The sequence below is a fragment of the Nannospalax galili genome, unplaced genomic scaffold (genome assembly GCF_000622305.1).
Source record: "Nannospalax galili isolate Female #2095 unplaced genomic scaffold, S.galili_v1.0 scaffold307, whole genome shotgun sequence".
Taxonomy (NCBI): Eukaryota; Metazoa; Chordata; class Mammalia; order Rodentia; family Spalacidae; genus Nannospalax; species Nannospalax galili.
Genome location: NW_008359625.1, coordinates 4701025 through 4723996, shown reverse-complemented (window position 1 = coordinate 4723996; position 22972 = coordinate 4701025). Strand labels below are relative to the sequence as shown.

General features: G+C 41.0%; 1 protein-coding gene across 5 annotated transcripts in view; it reads right to left on the bottom strand.

Annotated features, from left to right (window-relative positions):
• Ttc26 (tetratricopeptide repeat domain 26) overlaps nucleotides 1-22972 on the bottom strand; it is a 72380-nt gene that overhangs the window by 5657 nt on the left and 43751 nt on the right. For all 5 annotated transcript variants that reach the window (XM_008823487.3, XM_029558863.1, XM_008823484.3 and 2 more), the window contains 7 exons: nucleotides 22084-22139; nucleotides 20490-20543; nucleotides 18965-19028; nucleotides 15689-15777; nucleotides 14321-14404; nucleotides 12896-12965; nucleotides 8264-8370 (listed from right to left, as the gene is read on the bottom strand). In XM_008823487.3, the coding sequence (XP_008821709.1) occupies nucleotides 8264-8370; nucleotides 12896-12965; nucleotides 14321-14404; nucleotides 15689-15777; nucleotides 18965-19028; nucleotides 20490-20543; nucleotides 22084-22139 (524 nt within the window). The remainder of the gene's footprint in view (nucleotides 1-8263; nucleotides 8371-12895; nucleotides 12966-14320; nucleotides 14405-15688; nucleotides 15778-18964; nucleotides 19029-20489; nucleotides 20544-22083; nucleotides 22140-22972) is intronic.

Sequence of the window (22972 nt, the reverse complement as noted above, 5' to 3'; positions counted from 1 at the left end):
CAGCGCACAACAGAACTGGATAAAGTAAATGCTTGGGGGATAATGACATTTGGGGTAAACGACCTAGGTACATTTCAATTCCTAGCTAACACCAGAAGGAAAATTGCAGATTTACTTTCATCTAGCTTACTGTCACTCAGTTTTCAATGATATATAGCATTCTTTCTATATATTGTCAAGTTGTGCTGCCATTAAGACATTTGCTTTTGCATAAAGGTGATTAGGATGTTCTGTAGGAAGTGCACAACAATTTAATAAAAAATATACATTGAAAAAAGAAAAAAAAGATATTTGCTATTTCTAATTATAGCCTACTCTTGTGAGAAACTCCTATGACTGGCTGAATTAGGTATTTCTCAAGTCTCTTCACCACATTCTTTTAGATGATTACCAGCATTCATTTTACACTAATCTGATCACATCCAACTCAAAAGAGTGATCTCTCCCTAATCTTAAATTCTTAGAATATTTGTGCAGATGACAAGTCTACACACAAATCTCTTTAATTCATTTTGAGACGTACCTTTCCCCAGCATGCTACATATTTCCTTGGCCTCATAGAACCTGCTGAAGACAAAATTTGCCTAGAAGAGTTTTCCTGATTGGCGATCAGAATGTATATTGTTACTAATTTCACTTAAGACTCCAGATTGTTGGGTGACTGCCTTCACTGCAGTTTAGTCACTTCTCTTTTTCTCCCAATACTTCTTCTCAACCTTGGGCAAATTCCTTAGATCTGTTCTGTATTCTTAGCTTACTCTGCTTCACAGGAGAACAGTTAGTTTTCCTCCCTGAAGCTCAGATAACACAAACTCACTTATCCCTTCTTTCTGCCTCACTCACAGGAACAAACATTCTTATCCTTTTTTTTTTTTAAACTTAAAAGAAATTTAAAATTTTTTTATTTTATTTTATGTGTATGCGTGTGTTGCCTGCACCCATGTTGTGCAGTGCCCGCGGAGGTCAGAAGAGGCTGTGGGATCCCCTGGGACTGGAGTTACCGACAGTTGTTAGCTGCCATGTGGGTGCTGGGATTCGATCCCAGGTCTTCTGTAAGAACAACCAGTGTTCTTAAGTGCTGAGCCATCTCTCTGAGCCCTGTTATTCTTATTCTTTTCACAGTTAATCCTTCTATGTTCACATTTTTTTGTTGTTGTTGTAAAACAATAGACACATAGAATGGCGAGTGAAACATTTATGTACAGCTTACAATATGTGACTACAAATGGGTCAACCACCCAGGTCCTGACACTGGGTCAAAACAAAACCTCTCAGAATATTCCTTCCAGGCCATAACCCCCGCTATCCCACCCAGAGGTAACTGCTAGTCCCACTTCTATGGTCATTTTTTTTTTTTTTACTTCTTTTTATCTTTTATCTCTGTGTCTTAAAATTGTTTTATTTCATTTATTTATTTATTTGTTTAGTGTTGGGAGGGTGCATGTGCGCCACTGTGTGCGTGTGTGCGTGTGCGTGTGTGTGTGTGTGTGTGTGTGTGTGTGTGTGTAGGTTGGATAACTTGTGGAAGTTAGTTCTCTCCTTCTACTATGTGGGCCCCAGGGATGAAACTGAGGTCCTCAGGCATGGTGGCAGTGCCTTGAGCCATCTCACCAGCCCTCTCTGCACCTTTTAAACAAGATAATTCAGTTTTGCCTCTCAGAATTTTATCTGTATAACACAATGCTTTATTTATTCTTTTGGGTCTTACATTTGATTCAAAATTACATTTTAAGGTTCATCTATATGATGGTTTGGTTTAAATTTTTTAAAATTTATTTATTTAGTTTTATTTACTTTTTTGGGGTGGGGGTTGGTTTTTTTGAGACAGGGTCTCCCTGTAGTGGGCATGGCCTGGAACTCACTATGTAGACTACGCTGTCCTTGAACTCACAGAGATCTGCCTGCCTCTGCTTCCTGAGTGCTGGGATTAAAGGCGTGCACCACCATGCCCAGATGCTTTTGTTTTTGAGACAGGGTTTCCCTATAGCCCCTGCTAGCCTCAAACTCACTATGCAGACCAGGCTGGCCTTTGTCTCACAGAGATCTGCCTGCCTGTCTCCTGAGTGTTGGTATTACAGGTGTGTGCCACCACGCCCAGCCTTATTATTAAAGATTTACATTTATTTATTTATTTATTTATTTATTTATTTATTTATTTAGTTAGTTAGTTAGTTAGTTAGTTATGTGTGTGTGTGTAGTGTGGATGCCTACAAAGGCTAGAAGAGGGTGTTGGAACCCTTGGAGCTGGGGCTACAGGCAGTTGTGAGCTGCCCAAATGTGGGTACTGGGAACCCAACTTAGGACCTTTGCAAGAGCAACAAGTGCTTTTAATTGTTGAGTCATCTGTCTAGCCCATGTTTTTAATTTTTTCCTAAGGAGTTTTCTTTTTGTTTTTAAATGTTTATTTATTTGTATGTATGTGTGTATATTTATGTGCACACATCTGCCATAGCATGTGTGGAGGTCAGAGGACAATTTGTGGAAGTCAGTTCTCTTCTTCCACCATGTGGGTCTGCAGAACCAACTCAGGTTGTCAGGCTTGGCAGCAAGTGCCTTTACCTGCTGAGCCACCTCAATGGCCCAGTTTGTTTCTTTGTTCGTTTTTGTTTGTTTGTTTGTTTTTTGGTCTTTTTGAGACAGGATTTCCCTGTAGCCCCAGCTAGCCTGGAACTCACTATGCAGACCAGGCTGGCCTCGAACTCACAGAGATCCACCTGCCTCTGCCTCCCGAGTGCTGGGATTAAAGGCGTCTGCCACCATGCCTGGCTCCCAGTTTGTATTTATATAATTTTAGATTCATAGGAAGTTGTAAAGATAGGACAGAAGTTTCCTATACCTCTCACAGTTTCCCCAATGGTTACAGCTTCTATAACTATAGTTCAAAATGTCAAAATCAGGAAATTGACAGGTACTGTGTTGATGACGGTCTATGCAGATTTTTTTTTTTTTTTTTTTGTCTTTTTGAGACAGGGTCTCCCTGTAGCCCCAGCTGTCCTGGAACTCACTATGTAGACCAGGCTGGCCTTGAACTCACAGAGATCTGCCTGCTTCTGTCTCCCAAGTGCTGGGATCAAAGGTGTGCGCCACCATACCCAGGCTGTTCTATATAGATTTATAAGTCCCTCTATCAAGATCCAAACTCCTCCATCACCACAGAGATTTCTCGTTTCCACTTTACAGCCATATTCAAGCCCCTCCCTGCATACTCACCATCTCTAATCTCTACCAACTAGTAACCTGTTCCTGATCTATATAAAGGTCTCAATTTCAAGAATGTTGGGGGGTTTTGGCGGGGGGTAGGTTTTTTTTTTTGGTCTTTTTGAGACAGGGTCTCTCTGTAGCCCCAGCTGGCCTGGAATTCACTATGTAGATCAGGCTAGCCTTGAACTCACAAAGATCTGCCTGCCTCTGCCTCCTGTGTGCTGGGACTAAAGGCGTGTGCCACCACACCCAGCTTTCAAGAATTTTTTTTTTTTGCAATAAATATACATGGTTTATTCAAAGTAGTTTGTCCAGCTCAATACCTTGATAATGAATTTGAAACCATTCACACGTCTAGTATTGACTTTGGTGCTACTTTCTCATGATGCCCCGCACAGATTTGACAGACACGGAGAACTGTGGGGTCTAACTAGCTACACAGATGTTGGCTTCCTTGCTCTCCAGGCTGCAGTGCCTTTGAGCAACTTACTTAACCACTCAGTCATCCCACCTATCCTAAAGATATTACAGTGGTATCATATCCTTCTTAGACTCTAGGTTCTTCAGGGACCAGTTTACTCAAAGTCAGAATCACGCTTAAACTCTTTAGGTCTTCATTAGCTGCCAGAACATCAGCCACTAGCAGTTACAAATCAAATGTGTTTTTTTTTCTTTTTTCCTTTCCTTTCCCTCCCCTCCCCTCTCCTCCCCTCCTCTATTCTTTTCTTTTCGAGACAAGGTCTCCTTATATAGGCCTGGGTAGCCTGGAACAACTCACTATGTAGACCAGGCTGGCCTTGATCTCACAGAGATCTGCCTGCCTCTTCCCCCTTGAGTGCTGGCATAGTGCACCACCACACCCAGCAGGCGCATCTTTTCTTTCTTCTCACATTTTGATGTGGCTTCTTTTCCTTTTATTTTGAAAAAGTGAAGAAAATTTAGTTCAGTAAAACAGCCAACAGAGGCTGTTCCCAACATCTGTTAGTGGAATCCTGAGATGGAATCCAACATTTTGTTTACATAAAGAGTCATTGGGTAAATGTTTTCAAAGTGAATTTTTGGAATACTATTCTCTTACTTTTTTTTTTTCTTTTTTTTTTTTTTTTTTTTTTTTTGTATTTTTGAGATAGGGTCTCCCTCTAGTCCCATCTGGCCTGGAACTCATGATGTTGACTAGGCTGGCCTTGAACTCCTCAAGAATGTTTTATGTGGGGATGGCCCAGTGGTTAAGAGCAGTGGGTGTTCTTGCAGAGGACCAGGTTTGATTCCCATATGATGGCTAACAACCATCCGTAACGCCAGTTCTAGAGGCTCTGGACTCTTCTGACCTCTGAAGGCATTGCACAACACAAGTGCACTTACATGCAGGCCATACACTCATACACGTAAAATAAAAATAAAAAATAAAAAAGAATGTTTTGAGACTGGCTTTTTTTCACTCAGCATAATGTCCTTGATATTCCTTGTTATTGTGGGTATCAATAATTTGTTCTTATTACTATTACCCTGTAAAAGCATGAGGGAACCCCTGCCCAATTTGGTTTGGATGTTGAGACTAATGATAACCTCCAAGAAGTATGAAAAGGTTTCTTATCTATATAATTGAGGCCATCAAATTTTAATTAAATTAATAATGAATAAAATACAGCATTAAGGGGCTGGAGAAATGGTTCAGCGGTTAAGAATACTGACTGTTCTTGCAGAAGACCCGGGTTCGAATCCCAGCACCCACATGGCAGCTAACAACTGTCTGTAACTCCAGTCCCAGGGGATCTGACAGCCTCTTTTGTCCTCCTTGGGCATTGCACAACACAGGTGCACTTACCTACACGCAGGCATAACACTCGTACACATAAAATAAAAATAATAAATTAAAAAAAAATAAATACAGCATTAAGGATTGAACCCAGGGCCTTGGGCATAATAAGCAAGGGCTCTACCACTGAGCTATATTCCAAGCTCCACAAGTGAGGTCTTCAGAGAGAAAGAGGGGAGAGAGAGAGAGAGAGAGAGAGAGAGAGAGAGAGAGAGAGAGAGTGAGTCGGTGGGTGGGGAGAGAGAAACAGGCCCAAGAAAGCAGGGAAGGCAGTGATCAAACTCAGTTATTGGGCTTGGTTGCAAGCACCTTTACCCACTGAGCCATCTAGCTGGTCCAACTTAATATTATTTGTTTTGAGACAAGAGTTCACTATGTGGCCCAGATTGCCTCAACTTGCAATCCTTCTGACTCTGCATCCTGACTAGCGGGATTACAGGTGTATGTGTTAACACAATGGGTTTCAAACTATTAACTTCTGAAACTATCTCTAATTCTGATCTCTCACATGAATAACCCAGCTCTGGGCTCACCCTAATAACTCCCTACTTGTATAATCTCTACTGGGAGCCCCAGTGACATTTCAGATTGAATACATTTAAAACTGAAATAATTTCCTGACTTTCAATTTTTACCTTCCCTCTGAATCCCCTAATTTACTTAACAACTGTGTCATAAAAAAAGTCAAGTTAAACAGCTGGGTGTGGTGGCGCACGTCTGTAGTCCCAGCACTTGGGAGGCAGAGGCAGGCGGATCTCTGTGAGTTCAAGGCCAGCCTGGTCTACATAGTGAATTCCAGGACAGCTGGGGCTACAGGGAGACCCCATCTCAAAAAGACAAAAAAAAAAAGTTAAGTTAAACTAGTATTTTCAAGTTTTCAGTATCTAGAAATCTTTTCCACTGATAGGGTACACTTTTTTTTGAGGGTGGTGGTGGTACTGATATACTTTGAAAGAATAGTTGTTGATCAATCATTACATTCGCCCTATCCCCTCCTTTTTCTGTCTTTTGGACAGGATAAGATAGTCTAAAAATATGAATTTCCAGATTTGGGGCTAAGGTTTTAAAAAGTACTGAATCTGCCAGGTGTGGTGGCACACACCTTTAGTCCCAGGCAGAGGCAGGCAGATCTCTGTGAGTTCAAGATCAGCCTGGTCTACATAGTAAGTTCCAGGCCAGCTGGGGCTACAGAGGAGAACTGTCTCAAAAAGACCAAAAAAAAAAAAAAAAAAAAGTACTGAATCTATAGGATAAATTCCCAAACCACTCCTGTTTTCCATTTTCCAACGGCCCCCCCACCATATTGAAAATACACTGATAAACACAAGAGCTTTTGCTAAGTAGGATTGACTTTTTGCTCTGTCTGTTCTGGCTCCTTGTCTTTTCTATCTACCACCCACTTCGGTCTTCCATCAGTGTTTGGCATTTTCTTATGGGTAAATCCATGGCTTTTTTGTTTTGGGAGCATTACTTTTTAAAAATTTTTTTTTAATTTTAAAAATTTTTTAGAAGCATTTCATTACAGCGTTAACATACTCAATAACAATTTCTAGAGCAAAGATACATCTCGTTCAACAGTGGCTATAACATTTTTAGGTTCACAGTTGAATTAATACAGTTATACAGGGGCTGGAGAGATGGCTCAGCGGTTAACACTGATTGTTCTTGCAGAAGACCAGGGTTCAAATCCCAGCACCCACATGGCAGCTAACAACTGTCCGTAACTCCAGTCCCAGGGGATTTGATGCCTCTTCTGACCTCCACAGGCATTGCACAACACTGGTGCACTTACCTATATGAAATAAAAATGAATAAATTAATTTAAAAAATACAGTTATACAATATTGAACTTAGTATAAACCCTGTAAGACATAAAATTAATGAGTTTTTAACCTTTAAAAAAGATCTCCATTTCATTTTAAAATATACTGTCTCTTACAGAAAGACTCATTGTTTTTGCTAATAACACTTAGATGTTGGCACATGCATCTCTAATCTGTATGTATCTGATTATGACTAGTCATGGTCAGTTGCACTTGGATCCTTGGCACCTGTGTATGTCTAAAAAGTCATTGGGTAGATTTCAATGGTAATGTTTATCACCTCTACTACTTAACATGATGTAAATTTTTATGCTTCCTCCTCAAATGTATTACATTTGTGTGTGTGTGTGTGTGTATGTGTGTGTGTGGCTGGCCACATGCCACAGTGCTCGAGTGGAGGTCAGAGGACACTCTCAGAAGTTGGTTCTCTCCTTCCATCAGTTCCATGTTTGAACTCAGGTCATCAGGCTTGGTGGCACGTGCCTTACTCACTGAGCCGTCTTAGTGGCCCTAAATTCACTGTCCTGTTTTCTGACAAGGTCTCCCTGTAGCCTCAGCTGGCCTAGAACTCACTGTGTAGACATGCTGGTCTTGTTGTCACAGAGAACCACCTACCTCTGCCTCCCAAGTGCTAGATTAAAGGTGTGTGCCACTGTGCCCAGCATCAAAACTCACTGTTCTTGAGGGCTATTTTTTTTCCTCTGAAGCCCTGGTTGGCCTTGAAATCATTATATAGACCAGTCTGGCCTTGAACTTGTGATCTTCTTGCCTCTGCTTCCCAGGTGCTAGGATTAGAGGGATGTGCACCCACAATGCCTGGTTAATTAGTACTTAAATGTTGATGTTGACTCCTATGTCTCTTTTTTATTTTATTATCTTTATGGTTTTTTTATGTGTATGAGTGTATTGCCTGCATGTATGTAAGTGCACCTGTGTTGTGCAATGCTGCAGAGGTCAGAAGAGGGTGCTGGGTCCCCTGGAACTAGAGTTACGAATGGTTGTGAGCTGCCATGTGGGTGCTGGGAACTGAACCCTGGTCCTCTGCAAGAGCAGCCATTGCCCTCAATCGTTGAGCCATCTCTCCAGCCCCTAATCTATGTCTCTTGATACAATATACATGTTTCTCTCGTTTCAGAACCAAATTTACAACCACCAGATGAATCTCTCTACCTGGATAGTAGCTAAAATTCCATAGCCTTTAGAAATCTAAAGCCTCCTTCTCACTATCATTCACATGGGGATAAAGGACTGAAGCACTGCTATCCTTGAGCTCAGTTCATTCATTAAAGTGTTAACATTTCTATAGTGTGGTGGAAATCTCACCAATCACTAGTCAGTCTCTAGGACACTTTCCCCTAATATTTAGCCAATGCACAACATGACACTGATCTGCAATTTTCCCTTTACCATTACATACACTCACCTTGTAACAGTCATTAGCAATGAGCTGTAGGAGACTGAAGGACTCACCAGAGGTTTCCATCTTGAGATAAAGTTCCCAAGCTAATCTTGGTTTCTTATTCATGATATCTACAAAAGGAAGCAAAGATTCATGCTATTTGTTTATTTATGACAATGTCTCACTATATTACTTGAGCTGGTCTCCAACCCAAGATCCTCCAGCCTTGAACCTCTCAAATGCTGATATTTTAAGAGTGTGCCACAGTGCTCAGCTTAGGCCTTTTTTTTGTTTGTTTGTTTGGGTTTTTTTTGTCTTTTTGGAACAGGGTCTCCCTGTAGCCCCAGCTGGCCTGAAACTCACAAAGATCTACCTGCCTCTGCCTCCCAAGTGCTGGGATTAAAGGCATGCACTACCATGCCAGGCTTGTTTTATTTTTAAGATTTTATTTTATTTTTATGTATCTGCAGAGGTCAAAAGAGGACATTAAATCCCCTGGAGCTGGAGTTACAGGTGGCTGTGAGCTGCCCAACATGGGCCCTGAACTTTCGATCTCTGCAAAAGCAGCAAGCTCTCTTAAGCACTGAGCTATGCCTCTAGTCCCTAGACATAGGTTTTTTAAATGAATATGAAAGGACTGCTGCACTTTGTTGTTCCATGGACTTGGATTCATATCCCCAAATAACAAAAGAGTGGTAGAATACTTGGTACTTGCAATGTTGTCAGTAAGCAGACTCCTATCAGAAGTCAACCAAACTTAAAACATCTGTCATGAAACTGCTTCTTAAGACTGGGTTGATTTCTGGAAGTTCCCACTTTACTAACTTGCTTTAAAGAGCATGGTTTCCGCTCATTCAGTCCTGCTTAGTTCAATGCACACATGGATATCATTGGTAGGCAGGTGTGGCACATGCTTGTAATCCCAGCAATTGGAAGGTTAAGGCAGCAGGATGAGGAGTTTAAGGACAGCTTGGGCTCTATGGGGAGACTGTCTCAAAAAACCTTTAGCACTATCAACAAAAAGAATATTTAATTGCTAAATTTGTCCTGTGACTATTAAAACTTACTGAACATTTTAAATACCTTTTTAAAGTTTTTATTTATTATGATGTGTGTGAGGGGTACATGCCAGGGTTTATGTGTGGTCAGACGACAAACTTGGAGGTGTCAGTTTTCTCCTTCACCTTTATGTGGGATCCAGGGGAGAAGCACTATACCTGAGGAGCCATCTTGCTGTCCCTCAGTGAACATTTTAAATCTGACTGAAAGGTAAACATGCCTGCTCAAGAGACTATACAGACAGACGCCTGGCACTTGTGCCCAGGTGAGGGACCATACAGACTGCAGCCTCACCCAGTTCTCCTTCCTTCACTTTTATACTTCCCTTACTTAATATCTAATTTTAACTTACTAGACCATCTCTGTCCCTATGTCTTTATTATTTTGTTTCTCTATTTTTGTTTATGGTTTTAAAGATTTTTAAAAAAATTTATGATGTGTGTGTATCTGCATGTGTATGTGCATGTACCTGTGAAGGCCAGAAAAGGGTACTGGAATTCCCTGGAGCTGGAGTTACAGGCAGTTGTCAGTTGCCCAGTGTGGGTGCTGGGAACTGAACTCAAGAGCTTTTAACTGCTAAGACATCTCTTTAGCCTAGTCTATTTATTTGTTTGTTTATTTATTTATTTATTCTAGACATGGTCTCACTATGTAGCCCTGGCTAGCCTGAGATCTATTTGCCTTTGCTTCCTAACCAGAATTTTTTTTAAAAGTAGGTCTTATTTAGCCCAGGCTAACCACAAACTCACTATAGAGCTAAACTTCTGATGTTTATAACTCTACCTCATAAGTGTCAGTGCTTTTTTTTTTTAATAGGCTTTCCTGAAGAACATAAGTGGGCCTATAGTTGGGGTCTCCCTGTCTCAGACTCTTGAATGCTAGGCTTATTTTACATTGTCTGCCTGCATTCCTTTATCTCTTTTATTCTCTCCTTAGCTGCAGCTGACTTACATCCTCCCCTTGTTTTTACTGTTCTACCTTCCATTTACTTTCCCCTCTTCCATCTCTTCTGATGCTCCAACTAGTTGCTAGTCTTACACAGCCATTCCAATTCCATCCCTGTCCTCTGTAACTAACATCATAGAACACAACATACTTATCTTGTTCTTTACTGCCCTAAAATTATTGGAGCTGAAGAGCAGCTGTCTTTAATTGACCATTGCTCTATGTTCATAGTGGGCATATCCACAGGTTACAGTTGCTTCTTCAGTTAGTAGCTCAGAGTAGAGCTGCACATTGAGTCTGGTGCTCTGAGCATGTGGGCTGAGGGTTTATCTACTGAGCTATGGTCCAGTGGGGAAGAAACAAAATCTCAACTCTGTAGCAACCTAGTCCCATAGAACAGGTAGATCTCTATGAGATCGAGGCCAGCTTGATGGACATTGTGAACTCCAGGCTAGCTGTGGCTATAGGGAGATCCTGTCTCAAAAATAAAACAAAACAAAACACAACAAAAGACAGAAAAGAATAGGAAAAAGGAAAAAGACTTCAAAGTATAGGCATAGGTAAGGCCTTTCTCAAAAGCTCCAATAGTGACAGGGCATGGTGGTACACACCTTTAATCCCAGCACTCAGGAGGCAGAGGTGGGCAGATCTCTGTGAGTTCAAGGCCAGCTTGGTCTACATAGTGAGTTCTAGGCCAGCTGGAGCTACAGGAACACCCTGTCTCAAAAAAAAAAAAAGAGACCAAAACAAACAAACAAAAACTCCAGTAGTTTAAAAAATGATGCCAAGACTTAACAAATGGGATTGCACGAAATTAAAATGTTTCTGCACGGCAAAAGAACAGCTGAATAAAGAAACAGCCTTATAGGCACTGGGGCGATGGCCCATCAGTCAAGAGCACTGGCTGTGCTTGGAGAGGACCCAGGTTCGGTTCCCAGCACCCACATAGCGGCTAGCAATTATCCATAACGCCAGTTCCAGAGGATACAATACCCTCTTCTGACCTCCCAGGGCACTGCATGACACGGATGCCCTTACAGGCATGCAGGCAATACACTCATACACATAAAATAAAAATAGTAAATAAAATATTTTAAAAAACAAACAGCAGCCGGGCGTGGTGGCGCACGCCTTTTATCCCAGCACTCGGGAGGCAGAGGCAGGTAGATCTCTGTGAGTTCAAGGCCAGTCTGGTCTACATAGTGAGTTCCAGGCCAGTTGGGACTACAGGGAGACCCTGTCTCAAAAAGACAAAAAAAAAAAAAAAAAAAAAAAAAAAAAAAAAAAAAAAAAACAGCTTATGGGATGGGAGAAAATATTTGCTAGCTATATGTCTGACAGAGGATTAATGTCTAGAATACATAAAGAGGTAAAAAAAAAAACTGCCAAAAATCTGAACAATCCAATCAATAAATGGGCTAATGCACAGTTCTCAAAGGATGAGGTACAATGGCCTAAAAACATGAAAAATGTTCAACATCCTTAGCAATCAGGGAAATGAAAATTAATTACATTGAGAGTCCATTTCATCTCAGTCAGAATGATTATCAAACAAAATAACAATAAATACTGGTGAGGGTATGGGAAAGGGGAACCTTTATGCACTGCTGGTGGTAATATAAATTAGTTCAGTCACTACCAAAATCTCAAAGTAATAGGATTGTCTCTCATGCACAAGGCCCTGTGTTTGATCCCTAGCACCACAAAACAATAACAACAACAACAAAACAATTAAAAAACAGAACTACACTATGACCCAGCTCTACCACTTCTGGGAATATACTCAAAGGAGCTTAAGTCTATATACCACAGAGATAAGTGCATATCCATATTTCTTGCAGCATAGCCAAGTTATGGAATCAGCCTAGGTGTCCATCAACAGATGAATGGATAAAGAAAAGTGTGGCACCCACACACAATGGCTGTAAAGAATATAATTATGCTGTTTTCAGAAAATGGATGCAACTTGAGATCACCATATCGATCATGATATTGAAACTCAGAAAGACAAATATTACATGTTTTCTCTCATTTGTGGATCCTACATTTTAACAGACATGAAACCATTTATACATATGATATGAAAGGAGAAGGAAGACTGGGGAGGGAAGGAAACTAGTGAGAGGGCATGTGGTGGTGAGCATGGTCAAAGTACATAAATACTTGAAACTATAACCCAGCATCATGTACAATGATTATATGCCAAAAAAGATGAGCAAAAAGGGGGAAGGTAATAAGAGGGAGAGAGAGAGAGCTATATAATACATAAAAATTACATTTTGACATGTTGCCACTTTTCAGGTGTGAAAAATGAAAAGGTAAAATCAATGTGACAGCACCATTTCCCCAAAAACACTCAAAAAAGAGAACTTGGAAGCTTTAATAAAGCTAAAAGAAGTTGACAGTTTTCAGGAACAGCAGTGGTAGGCCAGTGCTGCATGCTTGAACTAATCATGGGGTTAAAGTTGCACATCATATTTACATAGCAACCCTTACAGAGAAGCATAAACAATCCTTACTTTCAGTGTTTACCCATTCTCTTGAACAAAACAGAAAATAAGCTTAGAAAACGCTTAATGTCACTTCCAAGCAGATTCTGTGATGGAAAAGAGAAAGAGGATTCTTGTTGAAACATTAAAAAAGAAAACTCACAGCACCGAGCTAACCAACTGAGGTAAATGTAATCATTTTTCAACTTCTCACTTTGGATCAAGAGGAACACCTACAACAAGAGAAGAGGAAGGAAATGAGCATGAGGCTGGTTTTGCAGTCAGAGTATACATCATCATCGTGTCTGAGGCTGATCGTACTGTAACTTTATGGTATAATAATAAAACTGAAGAATTCAATTGAATTATTTTGGATAACTAAAACAAGTCAATCTATGGAGTTTAAATGCAGGGCAGTGGTAACCCTGGAGAAGAGGACTGACTCACAAAGGAGAGAAGAAAGAGAATTAGGATAATACTGTTTTGTAATCTGAATACTGATTGTAAGAATTATGACCATTTGTAAAAATCCAACTGGGATGTTTATGACTTGTATACTTTTTTGCACATGTTATATAACTCCAGCTAGCTGGCCTCTGCCTCCCATCTTACTGTAAGAGTATAGAGGGATTACAGATATGTACCACTACATCTGGTCTTATTCATTCATTCATTCATTCATTCATTTATTTTTTGAGACAGGGTCTCCCTATAGCCCTAGCTGACCTGGAACTCACTATGTAGACCAGGCTGGCCTTGAACTCAGAGATCCGCCTACCTCTGCCTCTGCCTCCTGAGTGATAGGAGTAAAGGGGTGCGCCACCACACCTGGCCCACATCTGGTCTTCTTAATGTTCCATAATAAACATGGGTTGTCAGGCTTGAATAGTTAGCACCTTTTCCTACTGAGTCATCTCTGGCCCCTGGTTTTCTGTTTTTGTTTTTAAAGATTTTATTTTTAATCATGTGTATGTGTGTGTATGTGCATATGAGTGTGGAGTTACAGTGGTTGTAAGCTGCCTGACATGAGTGCTGGGAACCAAACTCTGGTCTGCTGAGCCATCTCTTTAGCACCTCCCCCCTTTTAAAAAATGTTTAATTATTTTTATTTTATGTGTATGAGTATTTTGCCTGCATGTATGTAAGTGCACCTGTGTTGTGCAATGCCCTCAGAGGTCAGAAGAGGGCATCAGATGCTCCTGAAACAGGATTTACTTGACACTGGAATTACAGATGGTTGTTACACACCATGTGGGTGCTGGAAATCAAACTCAGGTCCTCTGCAAGAGCAGACAGTGCTCCTAACTGCTGAGTCATCTCTCTAGCCTGCCCCATTTTGGTTTTTAAGGTAGGGTCTTACTATGTAGTTCAGGCTAGTCTGCTACTGAGTCCTGGAATTATAGGCGTGGGGCACCAGTCCCTAGCTAAATCAGTCTTGAATCATCCTTACCCATGACCATTTTATTTAAGTGAGGAAAAGCTAAGGATGCTTTTTAGATACAATCATTCAAATGCCTTAAAAGCAGGCACTGTAATAAGTATCATCATGCTAAAGAGGGGGGAAAAAAAACCCAAAACAGGTACTCACCTCCTCACCCTCACTGGTATTGCCTGTTGCAGCTTTGGCTTGGGCATAATTAAAGTTAAAGATGTCATCATTATAGAAGTAACTCTGAAAAACATGCCAAGAGCAGGTGGCACTGTTAATGCATAAAATGTAAAATCATTAGCTACACTGGGTAAACATAAAAATAATCTTTTTGAATAAGATGGTTTGGGATGTTCTGTGTGATACATACACACACACACACACACAATCAATTTTTTTAAATGTATTATATTTGAGGAGAAAGCATGGAAATTTATGTCATGCTAATTAGCAGAGGTGATAAACATTAACACTGAAATCTACCCGATGACTTTATAGATGTGTGTGTGTGTGTGTGTGTGTGTGTGTGTGTATCACACAGAACATCCCAAACCATCTTATTCAATTATACAGCGACTTCCCAGTTGGGAACCTTCCATAGCCTCCCTCCCCCCACTAGAGCCCTTATACTCTGATAATTTTATGTCTTACAGGGCTTATACTGAATTCAATATTGTATAACTTTATTAATTTAACAGTGAACCTAAACAATTTTTTTTTTGAGACAGGGTCTCCCTGTAGCCCCAGCTGTCCTGGAACTCACTATGTAGACCAGGCTGGCCTTGAACTCACAGAGATCCGCCTGCCTCTGCCTCCCAAGTGCTGGGATTAAAGGCCTGCGCCACCACGCCCGGTGCAAACCTAAAATTTTATAGCCACTTTTGAAAGAGATGTATCTTTGCTCTGGAAACTATTATTGAGTATGTTAAAGCTGTAATGAAATGCTGCTTCTAAAAAAATCTTTTTGTTTAAATTTATTTTTATTGTGTATTAAGATGCACACATGCTTGCACTGTGTTTGTGTATGATGCAAGGGGGGAGTGGGTAATGTGTGTGCAGTGGCACATGTGTGCTGGTCAGAGAACAACTTGGCCAAGTTAGTTCTTCTCTCTACCTTTACATGAGTTCTAGGGATTAAACCTGGGTCACCAGACTTGCACAGCAAGTGTCTTTACCAGCTCAGCCATCTCACAGGCTCCATATAAATAATCTCAAAAATTAGATTGGTGTCACTTATATTACCAGAGTAAGAAGAGTTTAAGTTCTTTTTGTAGCTTTGTTTGGCCTTGAACTCTCAATTCTTCTGCCTTGGCCATTATGCCTATTTGACACTGAATGTAAAATGTTTCATAAGCAAAGTCACGTAGATACTTTATACTTATATCACCAGAGTAAGAAGAGTGTAAGTTCTTTTTGTAGCTTTGTTTGGCCTTGAACTCTCAATTCTTCTGCCTTGGCCATTATGCCTATTTGACACTGAATGTAAAATGTTTCATAAGCAAAGTAACGTAGATACTTTATACTGACCTTAAATGAGTTGAGGTATATCAAGACATCATCAAATTGCTTCAGCAGGAAGAAACAGGATGCCATGCACTGCCTCCCTGGGATTGTATCTGGAATGGGATGGGAAAAGGGAGTTGTCTATAGTTAAAATTTGAATTATTGTAGAACTTAGAAATAGGAATGTGACTGGGCATGGTGGCACATACCCTTTAACCCCAGCACTCAGGAGCAGAGGCAAGTGTATCTCTCTTTGAGGTCAGCCTGGTCTACATAGGGTTATAGGCCAGCCAGGAATACATAGTGAGACCTGCCTCAAAATAAATAAAGAAAATAAATGCATTCCAATATATCTTTCTGGATTCTGAAATTGTAGATTCTGGGCTAGAGAGATAGCTTAGTGGTTAAGAGCACTGATTGCTCTTCAGAGGACCCAGGTTCAGTTCTAAGCACCCACATGGTGGCTAACAACTGTCCTTAACTCCAGTTAAGTTCCAGGATCCAATGCCCTTTCTGACCTCCATGGGCATTGTACAACATGGGTGGTGCACTTACATACATGTAGGCAATACACTCATACACATAAAATAAAAAGAATAAATATCTTTTAAAAAATTCTGCTGGCTACAGACTCGAAGGTTAGCTCCCAGAATCCAAAACAACTTGCTTTTAGCTGCTGACTCATCTCTCCAGCTCCTGCCCCCCTCAGTTTTTTAATAGAAAAAACATAAGACAAACTCAGTGTGTTGGCACACACCTGCAATCCCAGGATTTGGGACTTTATTTATTTATTTATTTATTTACTTACTTTTTTTGGGTTTTTTTGGCCCCAGCTGTCCTGGAACTCACTATGTAGACCAGGCTGGCCTCGAACTCACAGAGATCCACCTGCCTCTGCCTCCCAAGTGCTGGGATTAAAGGCGAGTGCCACCACACCTGGCTTTATTTTAATTTTTTTTTTTTTTGTCTTTTTGAAGCAGGGTCTCCCTGTAGCCCCAGCTGTCCTGGAACTCACTATGTAGACCAGGCTGACCTTGAACTCACAGAGATCCGCCTGTCTCTGCCTCCCAAGTGCTGGGACTACAGGCGTGTGCCACTACATCTGGCTATTTTACTTATTTTTAAAAAGATTTTATTTGGGGCTGGAGAGATGGCTCAGGGGTTAAAAGCAATGGCTACTCTTGCAAAGGACCCAAGTTTGGCTCCCAGCACCCACAATCGTCCATAACTCCCATTCCAGGAGATCCAACACCCTTTTCTCACCTCTGTGGGCATTGCACACACAGGTACACTTACATACATGAAGGCAAAACATTCAAACACATAAAATTTAAAAAAGATTTTATATTAATTTGATTTATGTGTTATGTGTGTGTCTGTGTATGAGCATATGTATGCAGGTGCCCACGTAAGAGGGTGTCAGATTCCCTGGAGCTGGAGTTACAGGCAGTTGTGAGTGGCCTGATGTGGGTGCTGGAAATCAAACTCAGGTCCTCTACAAGAGCAGTACAAGCTGTTTACTTCTGAGCCATCTGTCTATCTGGTCTCTTTTTTTAGTAGATTTTCTCTCCCTCCCTCCCTCCCATCTCTCTCTCTCAGTCCACCTTGTTTGAAGAAGAATCTCTTTGTTTGCCAGTGCACTGTGTATGCCAGGCTACCTGGCTCACAGGCCTCTGGGGTTCTCCTCCCCTTTTGCTGTAGGAATACCTCACTACCATTCTCAGCTATGTGGGTTCTGGGGATTTGAACTCAAGCCTTCATTTTGTAAGTCAATTTTGCTGTACCCTCAGAGCCATCTCCATAGTCCTTTTTTCTCTCTCTCTCTCTCTCTCTCTCTCTCTCTCTCTCTCTGTGTGTGTGTGTGTGTGTGTGTGTGTGTGCATGTGTGCCACATCATGTGTGGAGGTCAGAGGACAACTTCAGAGTTAGTCCTTGCCTTCCACCTCGTTTGAGACAGGGTCTTCTTATAGGCTGCTGTTGTACACACAGGCTGGTCTGCCCAGAAGCTTCCTGATTCTCCTGTTTCCACCTCCCATCTCACAGTAGGAGGACTGGGATTACAGGGGCACATTACTGTGTCCAGATTCACATGGGTTCTTGGGATCCAAAGTCAGGTCCTCACACTTGCACCTCAAGTGATTTACTTATAGAACCATCTCAGTCTGGGATTATTTTATAATCACTCAAATAAAATTAGGCTGTTATTGAGTTGTGGTGGCATATGCCTATAATCTCAGTACTTGGGAAGCTGAGGCAGGAAGATCACAAATGCAAAGCCAGTCAGAGTTACATAGCGAGTTCCAGGTCAGCTCAATACTACTGTGCTGGATAGCTTCAGTGGTCAACTTGACACACCTGGGAAGTGGGAACCTCAATTGGTGAATTTTCGCTTGGATTGGCCCATGGGCATATCTGTGAGGCATTTTCTTGATTGTTGAGTGATGTGGAAGGGCCCAGAGGGCACACCCCACTGTGGGAGGTGCCACCCCTGAGCAGGTAGTCTTGTGTTGTATAAGAAAGTAGGCTGAGCACAAGCCAGAGGAACAAGCCAGTAAAGCAGCACTTCTCTGCTCCTGTCACCAGGTTCCTGACTGACTTTGCTCAATGATGTACTGCTGTAAAGCTCTAAGATGAAATAAACTCTTTCCTACCCAGGTTGGATTTGGTCAGAATGATTTAACACAGTAATAGAAAGCTAAAGTGAGACTCTTGTCTCAGAAAAAAAAGGGGAAATTTAAAGGTAAATGACTTGCTGGGGGAAAAAAAAAATCTGTAACACAACAAAAGGTTAATACATAAGAAGCTGTTTGAAAATTCAGTAAGAACTAACATTTCATATCTAAAATGAACTTAGATTTAAAACTCCCAGGAACTAAAGAGTAAATTATTCCCCTTATTTTTCCATACTTTCTTAGCTGACATGGTCAAAAAGGTTTATTTTAATATCCCCACCACCACAGGGTCTCCTGTATCCCAGACTGGCCTTGAGCTCACTATGGAGCCAAGGATGACCTTTAATTTCTGATCATCCTTCCTCTATCTCCCAAGGGATGAATTATTATAGGTACCAACCACTATGCCTGCTTCTATTGGAGCTAGGGTTCAAATCCAGGGCTTTGTGCATGCTAGGTGAGCATTCCACTGAATAAGCTACAACCCCAGCCTTCTCTCCAGTTCTGCCCCCTTGCTTTATAATGAGAAGCATAACATAAAACCCTAGACAGAGGATCGGACTCCACTAGTCAGTATTGCCCAACTCCAATTCTGAATTGTGTTCAGCAGCACAGATCACAGACATACCACATTCACTAGCTGAACCTCCTACCAATTGGAAGAACTGCTGGGCAATTTTCATATGATCCCTCTGCAAAAAAAAAAAAAAAAAGAGACAGAGAAGTCAGGCTCAAATACCTTATTTATATTATACTTATGACTCTAATGCATTTGCCTTTATGTCATAACATAGATCTTTGCTTAAAATCATAGCCCAAAATTTTTATTAGTATAAGAACCCAGAAAACTACAACCTGACACCACAGGAAAACTTATGTAGGGTCAATTAGAGAAGAAGGGAAAAAAATCCAATCTCAAAATTCTGTCCTAAAATACATGCATTAAATGCATTTATACATTCAACAAATATTTAATATTCTCTGGCCATGTCTGAACTTTGCATAAAAACTATAGGTATAATAAGGATTATTAGTTAGACTTATTTATTTTACTATTATTATTTGGTCTTTTTGAGACAGGGTCTCCCTGTAGCCCCAGTTGACCTGGGACTTACTATGTAGACCAGGCTGGCCTTGAACTTACAGAAATCTACCTGCTTCTGCCTCCCAAGTGCTGGGATTAAAGATGTGTGCCACCATGCCCAGCTAGACTCATTTATTTATGCACTATTTACTGCCTATATATAAGGTACCATGGGGAGACTTAGAGATAAAAAGACTTTGTCATACCCTTGTGTTTCATAGACCCATATGCCATATTAGCATGGATAAAAGCCTTCATTTATCATCTATCTATTATCTAGATAGCTAGATAGCTTTGAGAAAGGGTCTGACTATGTAGCTCAGGCTAGGGAGATTCTTGGTTCAGTCTCCAGTACCTTAAAAAGCTTTTCTAGAGAAAGAATGTCTCCACTGTATAAATGCCAAATCTAAAGTCGATGTTTGTCAGTAAAGAGAAGCACTATAGCCAGGCGTGGTGGCACACACCTTTAATCCCAGCAGAGGCAGGTGGATCTCTGTGAGTTCAAGGCCAGCCTGGTGTACATAGTAAGTTCCCGGCCAGCTGGGGCTACAAGGAAACCCTGTCTCAAAAAGACCACCCCCCCAAAAAAAGAGACACACTGTATTAAATTAGAGTACTTTAAAACAAATAGTAATTTACAGCTCACCTGGAACAGGCCACAGCTCGCCTGGAACAGGAAGAGGGAGAATAAGAGATAGCCCCAGCTGTCCTGGACTTTACTATGTAGACCAGGCTGGCCTTGAACTCACAGAGATCCACCTGCCTCTGCCTCCCAAGTGCTGGGATTAAAGGCATGTGCCACCACGCCCAGCAACACCACTGTTTTTATATGGGACCTGGACTGGAGGATTTGTAGACATAAAAGGAATTGTGGGAACTGTGGATGTAGCTCAGTGTACTTGCCTGCCATGCTTAAGGCTCTGGGTTTGGTCCTGAGCATCTCCCTCCTAATAAAGTGAAAGGACCTGCAGCAGAGCCCACTTAGTCATAGGTTACACTTCAGCATCTATTATGGTCCTTACATATCTAAAGTTTTGCAAAACATGGATTAGCATGATTTCATACTCACCGAACCCATTTCCTGGCCAAGGGCTGCATTGACAACTCCCTTGAGAATATACTCCTGGAAACAAGCAATCATTCTGATTAAGGGACTGTGGAGCCAGGAGAATCTTTCTTGTTAATCTCTTGCATCAACTCAATACTTCATACAGTCACTTTCCCCTGCTACATTCCTGGCTTAAATGAAGGGGTTGGGAGTCTGATTTAATTTCCAACAGGCAAGTGTTTGTAGAGTAGAATTTATCATATTTGTAAACTCTCAATCTTAAGCAGAAATGACTCAGTTGGAGGCTGGGGAAATAGCTCAGCTGGCAAAGGACTTGGCACACAAGCATGAAGACTCCAGTTCAATCCCCAGAATCAAATGTAAAAGCCGCTAGTAATCCTAGTGCTGGGGAAGCAGAGACAGGTGGATCCTGGGCTCATGGCCAGCCAGCCTAGCCTAATCGGTGAGCCCCAAGCCAGAGGGAGAGACCCTGTCTCAAAAAAATACATGGACAGTACTTGTGGAGGTTGTCCTCTGACCTCCACATGCATATGCACACACGTGTACCGGCATGCACATGTACACACACATCTGTGTACACACAAAGAACTCAGTGGACACTCTAGGTACTAAATTTTGTTTTACTTCAATTTGGGCCGTGTTAACCAGTAAATGTTTATGCAATCATTTTTATCATCTTAGCAGCCTGTGCTATCCTCTGTGACCACACCGTATAGATTATGGCCCCTCCACTGTTACAATAACTATGCTTTGCTGATGATCTTTTTCCTAAATGTCCTCTGATACCTACTTATAAGGTTGATCTTTTGGAGTCCTGTGGCCCCATCTGTATCCTTTTTTTTTTTTTAAGTCTTGGCTCAATAATTTCTTTAGCAGTATGAATAACTTCTCTTAAGAGAAATTCAAAATAGCTCATTCAAAATAGCACAAAAGGTGTTAAAGTTTTTAGTACACTTGAAAAATATACCTGTTTAGACTCCATCAAGTCTGAAGTATTTTTCTTCTTTTTTTAAAAAAAAACATTTGTTTATTTTGTGTGTGTGCGTGTATATACATGTACCATGCCATACATGTGTCAGAAGAAAACTTGTAGGATTTGTTCTCTCCTACTATGAGGATTGAACTCAGGGAATCAGGCTTGATGCCAAGTACCTTTACCCACTGAGCCATTTTTCCAACCCCATTCAGTGGTTTTTCAATAAAAGGAAGGTCTACTATGTACTTAGCACACCCACTGTTGGAGATATACCACCTAGGCACAGTCCCTGACCTCAAGGGTTAATGACTTAATGGGGGAGAAAGACAAGTTATAGATAATTGTATCAGTGAGAAGATTATGTAGTTGTTAGTTTCATTAGAATTATGTATTTTAATATTTTCAAACTTTAGCCTTTGGGGGTATCAAATATATATTAAGGGAGTTTAAGCCCAGAACATACATTCTTACACTGAAGTCCCACAAAAGAGTAAACATATAGGCTGTTTTCTTGAATTCTACAAATAGGCATCTTCTCTGGTCAGCCTTATACCTGTGTGTCTGAAGTGTTGCTTTCCATAGCTCTTGCTTAATAGAATGGACAACATTTTCAGTTACCTGGGGTGTGGTAGGTTCCAGATCCTTAATTAAATTATAAGCTTCCTGTACATCATCTGAAATACAAGAAATAAGTAGTTATTCGAGCTCATCCTCCAGAAAAGTTCTCTGAAACATCACAAGAAAGTTAAGGTTCTTTTTTTTTTTTCTTTTTGAGATAGGGTCTTCCTGTAGCCCCACCTGGCCCGGTACTTGCTATGTAAACCAGGCTGGCCTTGAACTCACAGAGATCTGCCTGCCTCTGCCTCCTGGGATTAAAGGCCTGCACCACCATGCCTGGCTATGCTGGCTATGATTCTACAATATTCATACACTCATACAAAATAGGGCTGAGGAATGTAGCTTAGTGATAGAGTGCTTTACAACAGGTGCAAGGCCACATGTAAATGTATATATATTTACAGAAAAAATGTTTTATCTATCCTTTAATTCTCCATGAAGTTCAAGCTTGTATAGTTATCCTAAAGAAAACAATTATCTTCTTTCTTTTAAAAAAAGTGTGTGTATGTGTGTGTGTGTGCATACATGCACATATGTGGAGGTCAGAGAACAACTTCAGGTTTCATCCTTAGGAACGCAGTCCTTCTCCTTTGAGACAGAACCCCTCATTAGCCTAGAGCTCACCAATTAGGCAAGACTGGCTGGTCAATGAGCCCCAGGCATCCTGCTGTTTCCTCACCCCTGTGCTGGGATTGCAAGTGCATGCCACTACACCTAGCATCTTTACAGGGATTCTAGGAATGGAATTCAAGTCCCCATAGCTTATAGACTGAGCTATTCCCTGGCCCAAGGAAACAATTATCTTTAGAAAATTCATATTGAGCCGTGAGACATCCAAAAAATGTCCAAGTTAAGAATATGAACCAGGTATTATATATCAATTACATTG